Source organism: Belonocnema kinseyi, chromosome 7 (genome assembly GCF_010883055.1).
Source record: "Belonocnema kinseyi isolate 2016_QV_RU_SX_M_011 chromosome 7, B_treatae_v1, whole genome shotgun sequence".
Lineage (NCBI taxonomy): Eukaryota > Metazoa > Arthropoda > Insecta > Hymenoptera > Cynipidae > Belonocnema > Belonocnema kinseyi.
Genome location: NC_046663.1, coordinates 70919977 through 70932613, shown reverse-complemented (window position 1 = coordinate 70932613; position 12637 = coordinate 70919977). Strand labels below are relative to the sequence as shown.

Genomic DNA, 12637 nt, shown 5'->3' with positions numbered 1-12637 from the left:
GAAGCTTTAATATATATTTGTTAATTTTTACAAAAATCGGGCGTTATTTTATTACAAAAAAATAATTTGGGGGGGGGGTGACAAATGATAAAAAAAATAAAACTTAAAGTTGTACGATTTTAATTTGTAACTAAATAATTTGAGAGGTTTCAAGCTAAAATTATCGAACACTTTCAATTTAAAAATTCAGATGACATATTTAAATAGCTTTAAATTTGAAATTATTCAATATACTGTGAAGACTACAAATTTAAAATGTCTCAACTATTAAGGGTTTAAATATTTTTGAAATTGCTCTTCTGGAGACTAAATAGCACTTATTCTTTTATTAAGAAATCACAATCAAAACTGTTAAAGCACGTTTTTAAAAGAGTTTTAAAAACCTTAAAAAAGATCAGAGGTTTTAATAGTTCAATATATGTGATAGAACCTCTTTAAATTTGAAATTAGTCTATTATTTTTCATGTTTGAGCTACAATTATTCCATTTTAGAAGATATAAATTACAATTATGAAAAACAAATAAAATGTTTTAATTAATTTATATTTAAAACAGAAAAACCTTTGCATAATTCAATCTAAATGCAGCTGCAAACATTTAATTTGAAATGCGTTGAATTCAAGGTATATTTTAAAAAGAAAACTGAAAGCAAAGGATCGACTTTCAAAGGAATCGAAAGAAAGTGACTCGCTGGATTGCAAATGAACACGGAAAATGGTGTATTTTCGCATTTTTAAATTTTAAATTAAAACTTTTTCGCGTTGTAACAATTTCGAATCCCAGAATGTTATTTTTGACCTAACCTATAATTTATAACGAAAATTCTGAAAATTCAAACTGTAAGGCTATATTCTGAAAATGAAGCAATTTTAACGTTAAAATTCAAGTTCTTAAACTGAAGGCCTAAAAAGCGAATTTTTAAATTTTTGATTGTGATTATCTTTAACTTTGTGATATCAAAAATTTCCCTACAATTTTTCTTTATTAATACTGTAGGAAAAAATTAACAAGATCGAGCGCCGAAATTATAATTAGTGCAAATTTTCTGTAATTCTATGAGGACGGCTGAAATATCCCGAAAAATAAAATTCCCGACTCGGTAAAACTCTCTATCCCGAAAAATACAATTCCAAAATTAATAAAATTCCTGAACAGTTTATAATATTAACGAATTTAAAAATTCCCAAATAATAAAACTCCCCTAATAAAATTGTTTCTTAATCAGTATTAATTATTTATTAAAAATACGATAATAAAATATTGTTATCAAATAAATTTTTGTTTAATATTTAAAGTATTAAAAATTGTTTGAATTTAAAATTAAAATGATAAAAAAAATTTTACCGACAAATTCATATACAAAAACACGTGTTTTTTAATTAACATTTCGATTTTTCGGAAGAACTTTTGTGATTTAAAAAATACTATATACATTTTCAACCAAAATATCTTACCCAGAAATATATTTTGGTTTAATTATTGTTATTTTAAATTTAAATAATAATGTTTAAACACTTCAAACATTAAAAAAGTTGTTTCTTTGGTATAAATATTTGATTATTTCAATTTAAAAAAATAATTTGTCAAAGAACAATATTTTCCACACTTTTTTAGCTCGAAATGTCTTTTTATAATACTTTTTTAAAAATTAAAAATATGATTTTTCGAGAACTTTTTTTTTATAATTAAAAAAAAACTGTACCGAAAACCTGGATCAAGCTTCAGATCTGAAAAAATTCAGCGATACATACATGTCAAACTTTTCTAACCTCAAAAAATCTTTCTACGTCTTTACCATCATATTTTACGAAGAATGAGAAAACAAGAATTCGACTTCGTAGGACGATGAGGGCAGCACCTCGATAGGGCAGAAAATGTGTTGTCCTATATATGTAATTCCCCACTCCGACCACCCGTACCGCATGTACTATTATAATATCTTTGGAATGATTAAACTGCGATACACCACCTGGTGACAAACATTCGAACTAGAAAGAATAGGCAGGATTTTAAAGATGCATTTTAATTTGTGCATAAAAGTGTTTTAAGCATTTTTTTGTGAGGTTTAAAGATGGAATTTACATATTATACAGTGAAAAATCACACTTTTTGAGAAATATTTTTCTAAAAAAAAAAAAAAAAAAAAAAAAAAAAAAAAAAAAAAAAAAAAAAAAAAAAAAACAATTACTGTTCTCTTTTATTGTAATTTTCAAAATATTATAAACTTAAGTGGACTTATTTTGCAGCAAAAATGAAATTAAAGTAAATTTGTATTAATTTATAAATAAAATATTTAAAAATGTGATCTAGAAGTTAGGCTACAATTCCTATTTAAATTCCAGAAGTCTCTTATTCGGATTCTGGGCATAATATAGATAAAACTTGTCGCTAGATACATTAATTTAAGTTTATTTAACCTTACAATGCATTGAAACTGACATGAAATAATTGTATTTTTTTAAAACGTATTTCACAAAAATGTGTTTTTTTACTGTACAAGATGGAAATTTTATCTAAAACTATTTGTTTCTGATGAACATTTGTTTTTAGTATCATTTTTGTGATTCTTTGAAGTAAAATATGCGATTTTGTACAAAAAATTTCGTAATTTTTTAAGTGAAAAACAACGATAATATACCAAAATTTTAACAAAAATATCGCTGGGGGGGGGGGGGGATTTTATATGTAAAAAAAGTTTACCAAGTTTAAGAAGGATCAGTTCAGTAGTTTTTGTAAAATCGCTGGAACGCACTTTTAAAAAGTGGTTTCGCGAAAAACTCGTTTAAAGTTTTAAACATTGAAAAAGCGAAGAAAAAAATTAATTTTTTAACGATTTCAGCTCCTTCTTATTTCCATTACACTGTGCACACTTCATGAACGTAGAAAGTGTTGTGAAAACAAAAAATTATATTATTTTATAGTAGTTTTCATTGTCTTTTGGCACGTTCCTATATTTTCAAGCGCATCTGCAGCCTATGAGGAGGGTCGGCTTTAAATCTATCTTTTAGCTCTTTAAATCTCTAAATCTAAATTTTGACACAATATTCTTAAACAATTTTACAACGAAAAAACAAAACAATTTTTTTTGCAAGTGATTATCCTCGATTCCCTCCTTAAAATTGCACCTACTCTTTCTAGATCCGATCCGTCAGGTCCAGTGAATGGCGCTACAGTTCGTCAGTTAACCTTTGAGCAGTGCGCGGTAAAAGTGCGTACAGTGACATGAAAGACCCTGTCTGTAAATCGCGTTAGTGTTTTCACCAATTAGTGAACATTGTTTTGCTTTATTGGGTATTTTCGGGTATTTATTTGAGGAACCAAAAAGTTTTCCTGTAATTTTGGTCTCTTTTTGTACAATAAATGTGGAATAACATCCAATATCCAACTTTTTCTATTGAATTTCCAGCACGAATCACTGTAAAATATTCTCATTTTTTAGATCGTGAAATAAAAATAACTGTTTGAAGCCGCCGCCAATGGACATTTTTTGAAAGCCAGAAACAGTTCAAAAACTGAAAAGACTTGAAAAAACCTGCTTGTAAAAGGGAGGTGGAAAATATAAGTCTGTAAACGGAGGGTTAAATCCTGCTTGAAAATGTATGCCTTCAAATTCGAAAGGGCGCTCAATTTAAATAATAAAATAAGGCAAAGTAATTACGGATTTTCACTTCAGCCATTGAGCTAACTTCACTTCGTTGAACGCTGAGGAAAAAACACTGGGCCAAATACATGGCACAAAACTTTACCTCTTTAATATGTTCGTAATAAATAACAATTATTACCATTTTATTATTTCATTAAATATTTCTTAAAAATAAAAACTATTTTTCACATACATTTATATAGAAAAATTAGTTTTTACGCTGATATAAGAAAATTAGGGCACAAATGAATTGAATCCCATGCATTTGGTCCACTGTTTACCCCTCAACAATCAACGAAGTGAAGTTAGCTAGTGGCTGAAGTGAAAATACTTTATGGAAAACATATTCGCATTAAATAGTGGCTTATTCAGGGTTGCTACAATACCACAATTTCTACATTCTTCTAGGTATAAGACCAACCATACAACTAGAAGATTAATAATGTTAGTACAGACCAATTTTGATTCTAGATATAATTTCATCTCTTTTTAGATATGTTTTTAAGTGAAAAAATGCAAACAAAAATAAAATTTTAACTAAAAAGATGAATCTTCAACAACAAAAATGATTTTTTAACCAAATAGTTTCTTCCATTTTCAAAACCAAAAGATTAATTTTCTACCAAAAAGACTCATTTTCAAGAAAGAACATGAATTTTTATCTAAGTAAGATCAATTTTCAATCAAAATTAGAATGGTTAAAATGTTAGAAACATAAATTTAAAAAAAAAATTTTATCCAGAAAAATTATTTTTTTAACCAAAAATAGAAGAATTAAATTTCCAGTTAAAACAATTCTCAAACAAAAACGTACATTGTCAACAATCAATTTTAAATCCAAAAGAAGAATTTTTTACCAAAAAGGATACAGTTTCAATCAAATATATAAATTTTCAACTAAAAAAGATGAATTTACAACAAAAAATAGGATAGATCAATATGCAGTTAGAGAAATAAAATTAAAACAAACAAAAAAAACGAGTTTACGACCAAATTTATTCATTTTCAACTAAAATTATAATTTTTTAAACAAAAATGGAATAGTTACATTTTAGTTAAGAAAACTAATTTTCAACTGAAAAGAAACATATTTTATACAAAATGAAAAATTATTTTTAAGGACAATGTTGAATTTTCAATCAGAAATATGAATTGTTGACCAAATAGTGTAATTTTCAATCCAAAAGATGAATTTTCAATCAACAAAAAAACTAATTTTTAACTAAATAGTTTCTTTTTTAAACCAAAGAACTGAATTCTAAACAAAAAATAAAACAGTTAAATTTTTTACAAAAAATATAACTGTTTCACGAAAAAGATTACATTTCTCTTATAATAGGTAGATTTTAAACGAAAAATGGAATAGTGAAAGTGAATTTTCAACTAAAATGATGAATCTTCAACTAAAAAATTTTTAATTTCAATCAAGTACATAAATTCTCTACAAAAAAAGATAAATTTTCTGCAAAAAATAAAACAGTTACACTTTTTGTTAGTGAAATAAATTTTCAACCAACAAAAAAACGATTTTCAAAAAAATAGTGAAATTTTTGACCAAATACTTGAATTTTCAACTAAAAACGTTCAATTTTTAACGATAAAAAGAATGGATAAATTTTCAGTAACAAGCCATTTATTTACTTCTACAGGCAAAATTAATTTTCATAAAAATAGCTCATTTTTTAAGCAAACAGATGAATTTTTTATTGAAATGATAAACTTTTGAACAAAATAATTTTTTTAAATGTTTCAACCAAATGTTAAAAATTTCATTCCGAAAAAAGATGAATTCTAAATGAAAAATGTAATGGTTGATATTTCAGACACGAAGTATTTTTAATTCTAATTAAAAAACAGATGAGTTTAAAATTCGACTTTTGAATTAGTTAAATTCTCAACTATTATTTTTTTTCAGTGATTAGAGAGAAAATTGAGAAGAAAAGTGTTGAATTTTCATCGAAGATGATTAATTTTCTACAAAAAAAAAAAGAAATCTTAAACAAAATATATGAATATTTAACCAAAAACTTAAATTTTTATCTAAAAACGTTCAATTTATAACCAAAAGTAGAATATTTAAATTTCCAATAAAAAAATAATTTTTCAGAAAAAAAAAAAATTTCAAGCTAAATGATGAATTTTCAAGTAAAATGATGAATCTTCAACTGGAGTACTTGAAATTTCAATCGAAAAGATAATTTTTAACTAGAGTGATTAATATTTATCTGAAATACTTAATTTTTTAACCAAAAATATGGATTTTCAAAGAAGATTAATTTTCTTCTAAAATAAAAGACTTTTCAGGCGGAATTTTCAACAAAATAGTTGATTTTTCATCTAATTAATTTAATTTTTTAACTCAGAAGGATCAATTTTTAACCACAAATGGAATAGTTCAATTTTCAGTGAAAAAATATTATTTTTCAATTAATTTGATGAATTATCAACGAAAATTCTAAACCTTTAACTGAAATAGTTGAATTTTCCACCAAAATACTTTTATATATAAGAACCATTATTATTCAATTTTTTATATAGAAATTAAAAAAAGAAATATAGGCACGTTCTCGAAAAAATTCTTTGGCAATTCCAGATTTTCCATTTAGTGTTGACACCCTGATAATGTTTTTGACTTGAAAATTCAACATTACAGATAAAAAAATTTCTTTATTGAATTAAAACTCTTTCTTGGTAGATAATTCGTCTCTTTGATTTGAAAATAGTGTAATTTTTTCGAATTAGTAGCAAAACAGTATCATCTTTTGAAAAGCGTCAATTATGCAGTGAGTCCAAGGCATAAAAGTGAATAAAAAATATAGTAATAACATGAACTCTGTCAGCCTTACCATCAATAGAATTCCATTTGGGCTCAAACGACGGATCATCAATTTCAGGATCAGCCCAAGGTTTACCCTTCAGAACAGGTGAATTAAATTCAACAGGCTCATACTCTGGGAATTCTACACTCCAGGCTACCTTATCTTCCGGCACCTCAAATCTCTGCACATTACTCGATGGATACAATCCCCTGGTACATTTCTGATGAATCATTTTTGCAACTCTACCACGCATATACAATCTGTCACAAGTATCAATTGCTCTTATCTCTCTTAAACTGGCAAGAAAACTTTCTGATTCACAAAAATCGCAAGGGTTGAGAGCAATTACAAATGTAAACAAAACGTGGAAAACTCCTTCGATAAGAGCCAGGGCTATCACCAATGTTCTATATTTCTCGCCTCCAAAGTCTGGCTATTCACTAGTTTACAAACACGTTAGCAACAATTAACAAAGTGAAATCAGCAATGCTGGAAACAATATTTTATGGGCTGGGTCAGCAATTAGCCTTGACGACAACAGTGCAACAAAAACTGTACAATTCTTCATTCATTGGACACTTGACAGATTCAAAAGTTAGGTTATGTTCTATTGGACGCGCTCGAATTGTTCCTGCCAATTGTAAATAACTTACAGGAGAATGTTGCAGGACCACCTACGCTGTCTACTTCCGCTCTCCAGAAAAACAAGTGCACACACATCATAATTACTGTTTTTATTGCTTTCATGTACGCAAACAACGCACATGAAGAAAAATGTACATACAGTCTTACCAATATAGCAGTAGGCGACTGGACCAATCACAGTCGACTATAGGGGAGTTTATCATGTTTACCTTCCAGTCTGCCACTAGGTAGCGTTATCGGTTCGTGTCAAAGTTCCGGGAAAATTAACATTTTTTTCATTGAATTTATATTAGGTAGGAGTCACATATTGCGTAACATTATTTTCGACTTTGTTTTGACGTTTTCTCAATAAACAAAACGGCTGTTTAAAATGAAGTATTATCTAATAATAAATCAAACAAATTTTGATACATTATACAAATAATAATACAATATCAAAATTTCGAATAACTATTTACTTGATAGAAATTTTAGAACACTTAAATTTGAGGTGAAATGAATTTCTGAAAATTGAGAACAAGAAAATAAGTATTATCAGTTGGTTTTTTAAACTTATATGAATATAATTTTTATAAGATTCTTGAGAAAATAAAAAATACGTTTGAATATTTTGGATGCGTCAAACAAGAATCTAGAAGATTTTTTTTTATTTGACTGGATTTTACAAATACAATTTTTTTCCAGTTTCTAAATATTTGTAATCTACTTAAAACGTCTTAAATGATTTAAAAAAAATTTAACTGACTCAAATTTTTCTGTAAATTTTGAAAAATCATTCAAAATAGAAGAAAATCGACTTATAATCCCCTAAATTTTCCCCATGAATTTAGAGAAAATTTGTTTATCCTCTTGAAACCTTTAAAAATTCTTTTAACGCTTCTAAAGTTAATTTTTGAAATCTTTAAGAATCTATATTTCTAACAATTTTTAAAGGTAAAAATTCTTTTTCAATAATTATTCAATTCTTCTAAATATTTCTTCAATTTATTCGATTTTTTATTTTTCTTATTTTATAATCTTACCAAATTGGAAGATTTTGCTTTAAAATCTTCTACACTGTTTTTGGAAATTTGATTAAATCCTTTGATGTTTAAAAATCTTTGTTTATTTTCTCTTAAATTTCGTTTTTCAAAATAAAAACCTTTTAACATTTTCACATGATTCTTGAGGAAATTCTTTTTTTAATCTTATCTGACCTTCTAATCCTCCAAATCTTTAAAAATTATTTAAAGTTTTTCTGATTTTGCTTTACATTCTACAAAATTAAAAAAAATGGTCTCAAATCTTTCAGATTCTTCCTTGACAATTTTTTAAAATATTTTCAAATGTTTTGAAACCTTTTTAAATAATCTCTTGACATTAACTTTTCAAAGAAAAACATTATTTTAATTTTTCCTGGGAATCTAAAAAATTAAATTCATTTTCATGAAACCTTACAACATTCTTAAAAAATCGCCACAAGTTTTAATTATTTTTTAATCATTTCTAAACATTTTATTTTTAATTTTAGGAAATATTTTTAAAACGTTTGTATTTTTTTTTCAATTTTCTCTTAGAATTTATTACAAAACAATCATTACAAATTTTCTCATCAATCTGAAGAATATTTTTTTCATATTAAAACATAGTTTAGAGACAACTTCTGAAATGTAATTTAGGGGAACCATTTATTAATTTACATTTTATTTTAACTTGTGTCCTTGTTCAAAATTTTCAATTTTTAAATATTATTTTCTTTCTTTACATTTTTTACATTCTTGTCCTGATGAGAAGTTATTGGTTTTATGTGAAAAACTACTCTCGCCGATCCCATCAAATATCGGCCTTTTGAGACACCTCGAGCCAGAAAAAATAGTTTTTGCGTCGGTGTCTGTCTGTCGTCGTTGTCGTGTTTGTCGTTGAAGTCAGTAAAAACGGTAACATTTGAAGAACTTATTCGATTTGATTTCCCTTTTTCACACTTCATAAGGATATGAAAAGAAAGGACGAGTTCTTTAGCCAGCTTTTTTTGAAGAACTTTGACAAAGTTAGAGCATTTTGAAAATTGTTGAAACCAATTTCTTTTTAATATTTGAAATTTTTTCGATAGTTATTTATAGTAGATCGCAATGCGAACAATTTATCTCCATTACTTTTTTTGATAAAATATAAATTAGCAACTTTTTAAATCTTGCTAACTAAAAAACGAAAATTCACATTTTTATCGCAAAAAGAACTAATGAAAAAGCAATAACTCCATTCTGTGAAAAATAAAGCAAGATACGAAAAAAGATAGATTGACAAAAATTGTGCACCTAAAAAAGAATAGAAAATTTTGCAGGAATTAATTTTTTGTAGTATAAGTAGTTTTTGTTTTATTTTTGAAAAACAACATTGAAAATAAAAAAAAAGAATATTTGAGTACAACGATAAAAGGTACGAGAATAAGGAAGACAAAATTTATTCAACCAAAAAAAGATTTACAAATTTTTTACGAATATTTTTTGGTAGGAAGCGTATTTTTTTAATCGTAAAAAACGAGATGAAAAAAAAAATGATAAAAACAAGGCAATTTGACCGAAAAATTTATGGGTATAACGAAACAATAAATAGATCAAAAGTACCGTTCCTTATGTTTTTGGGTGAGCTAAATTCGAATCCATGGAATAAAAATGTCTTGAAATTACGCAAGGAAACACTATGAAATTCGCATGAAGTTTGATCAATTATTTCCCAAAATCTATAGGCTCTGGTACAAATTTTCCAAGAATAAAAATGTCTTAGAATTAGTTAAAGAATGTTCTTAAATTTTTTCAGATTTTTCGAAAAAATTTTTTGCAAATTTCAAATTTGTGATTTATTGAAAAATCAAAATTTTTTCTAACAAATCTGAAAAAATTTCATATTATTCTATGGTTAATTTCAAGACATTTTTTTGCTATGGAACTTTTTTTTAAACTTTGAATTTTTTGAGAAAAACAAATAGGATGGAAAAAACAGTTTTTGGGACATTTTTGTACTTTGTCCACCATTTTGGAAGAAAAAACATATATATAAAAATTTTCTGTTAAAGTTTAAGAATTTTGTGCACCGATGGTTGAAGAAATTTTAAGATATTAACGGGTTTTATGTTTGAAAAAAATTATAAAAATAAAAAATCAAACATTTTTCACTATTTTTGTATGCAAAATCCGCCATATTTAATTTTGAAGCCAAAATATTCGAATTTTGACGACGGATTCGAATTTAGCTCAACCAAAAGCATAAGGAACAGTACTTTTGATCTATTTATTGTTTTGTTCTAACCATAAATTTTGCGGTAAAAACTCATATTATAAAATTGATAGCTTTGATCGTTAATAGGTTAAAATGATACATGTTTCAGTGCAGCTAAGAATAAAATTTAACGCAAAATAAGAAACAAATATTAAAGTAATCATGATGAATACAATTTGAACTTTATTTGGTAAAATTTAAATACCCAATCCCAGACAGAGGTACATAAAAAATTTTGTATATTTGATATTCAAACTTTAAGCATCATGTAGAAAATTTGGCATTTTAGGCAAAATTTAGTGCAAAATCGTTTTTTCAAAAAATTTAACTTTTAATTTTTTATGTTATTTTTACGTTTGAAACAAATCCATTTGTGAAATTCCACTAGCCAGACAGAAAAAAAAGGTTTCTTGCATCAAATTGTAACAGGTGATGAAAAGTGGATCTATTTTGACAACCCAAAACGAAGAAAATCATGGATAGACCCAGGATAGCCTTCTGTACGTCACAAACCAGTGCGCTATATGCATGGAAAGAAGGCTTTGCTGTGTATTTGGTGGGACATTAGGGGAGCTGTGTATTACGAACTACTGAAACCTGGTGATACGATTACTGGCTAACGGTACCGACAACAATTAATTAAATTAAACAAAGCATTGAATGAAAAACGAGCTGAATACGCGAAAGACACGAGAACGTCATTTTTCAACATGACAATGCACGCTCTCATGTTACGAAACCAGTCCAGGACTATTTGGAAAACATTAAATGGGACATCTACCCCACCCGCCGTATTCACCGGACTTGGCCCCATCGGACTACGACATATTCCGATCGATGCAACACGGACCTTTAGAGAAAAATTTCCAGTCTTCGAAGAAGTGAGAATTTGGCTCGATGAATGGTTGACCTAAAAAAGTTCTTTTGGGGAAGAATCCATGCATTGCCAGAAAGATGGGAAAAAGTTGTAGAAAACAATGGCCAATACTTTGATTATTAAGGTAATTCTTATTGTTATGTAAACAAACTGCAAAATTCTGCAAAAAATCGAAATTATTAACCGAAACACTTATTAAAATTAACAGTTTCCAAATTACAGATACAAACTTCGGAATTGGGGGTTTCACCTCTTTAAAAAAAATCCTGATTCTTTGGAGAACCATAACTTGGCGCACCTATTGAAGATAGGAGGTTTTTTTCTCTTCACCTTTTTCAGAATTTCCTCTAGTTTTCTTTTAAATACTTCCGGGACACACGGGTGTCATTTCTAGAAAACCTGGAATTTTAATCAGGACCCCTTAATAAATCGTTTTAGCCAAAAAAGCGCCAATCGACGTGTTCTAGTACGATGAACAACTTTTTAAGTTACAGTAGTCAATAGATCAATCAACGCATCTCGAAGACACGAACAAACATGTCAAATACAGTATTGTAGTATTCCTAAGATAAAACAAGTTTTTTTGATATAAACAGAATAAACATATTTTTATCAAACTTCATAAATCAGAACTGGTACATCATAAAGTCTTTATCAATAGGTCAATCGATGCGTTTCAAAGACGCGAACTAATACGCTAGATATCGTATCATATTTTGAATATCAAAAAAGTTTTTTTCATATAAAAAAAAATTTTTCTTATAAATCTCTAAACGCAAAAAAATCTACTTCTAAATGGCTGATTATAGCTCCAAATCATACCAGACCTAGGTTATCCCGTGCAGAAATTTTGATATGGCCCCGGGCGGGGCCAGACCAGGCCGGGTCGGGCCCATATCGGGATTCCTGGTCGGGGCCAGACCGCGGATGAAACACACTCCCAGGTCGGGGCCAGGTCGGGACTCCCGATCGGGAAACCCAATCGGTGCCTGGTCGGTGCCCGATCGGTCTCATAATAATAATTTTATGCATTTCGCGAATAAAAAGAGATTATTAAAGTATAAATATTATTATTTATTAAATATCAAAATGACATAAGTTAATTCTGTTTAACTAGAACCTTAAAAAAAGTGTTTTTTAGTGTAGAGTGCTCTGCTTTCGATGGCTACCCCAATCTTTGGAATTTCCAATAATTGTTCCAATATGACTTAAAGCCGCTTCCTCTGGTGTTTCTGTGTTTTCATTGCTCATGGAATTATCACTGATCGCTGCTTCTGTTTCTAAAGAAATAAAATAAATAAATTATAAAACTCTCAGGTTGGCCGCTGAACTGGAAAACCGGAAAATGGCTGGGAATTTGTTGAAATAGAGAAAATTCGGGAAACGACAGTGATTTTA

General features: G+C 27.8%; 1 protein-coding gene across 2 annotated transcripts in view; it reads right to left on the bottom strand.

Moving 5' to 3' along the window:
• LOC117176319 (ADP-ribose pyrophosphatase, mitochondrial) overlaps positions 1-7276 on the bottom strand; it is an 11173-nt gene extending 3897 nt beyond the window's left edge. Inside the window, exons 1-2 of one of the 2 annotated variants that reach the window (XM_033366538.1) lie at positions 7116-7276; positions 6490-6902 (exon numbers count right to left, since the gene is read on the bottom strand). In XM_033366538.1, the coding sequence (XP_033222429.1) occupies positions 6490-6715 (226 nt within the window). In that variant the 5' untranslated portion in view covers positions 6716-6902; positions 7116-7276. Of the gene's footprint in view, positions 1-6489 lie in introns of both variants that reach the window. The other variant, XM_033366537.1, reaches the window with a different exon arrangement.
• Positions 7277-12637: the final 5361 nt, after the last annotated feature.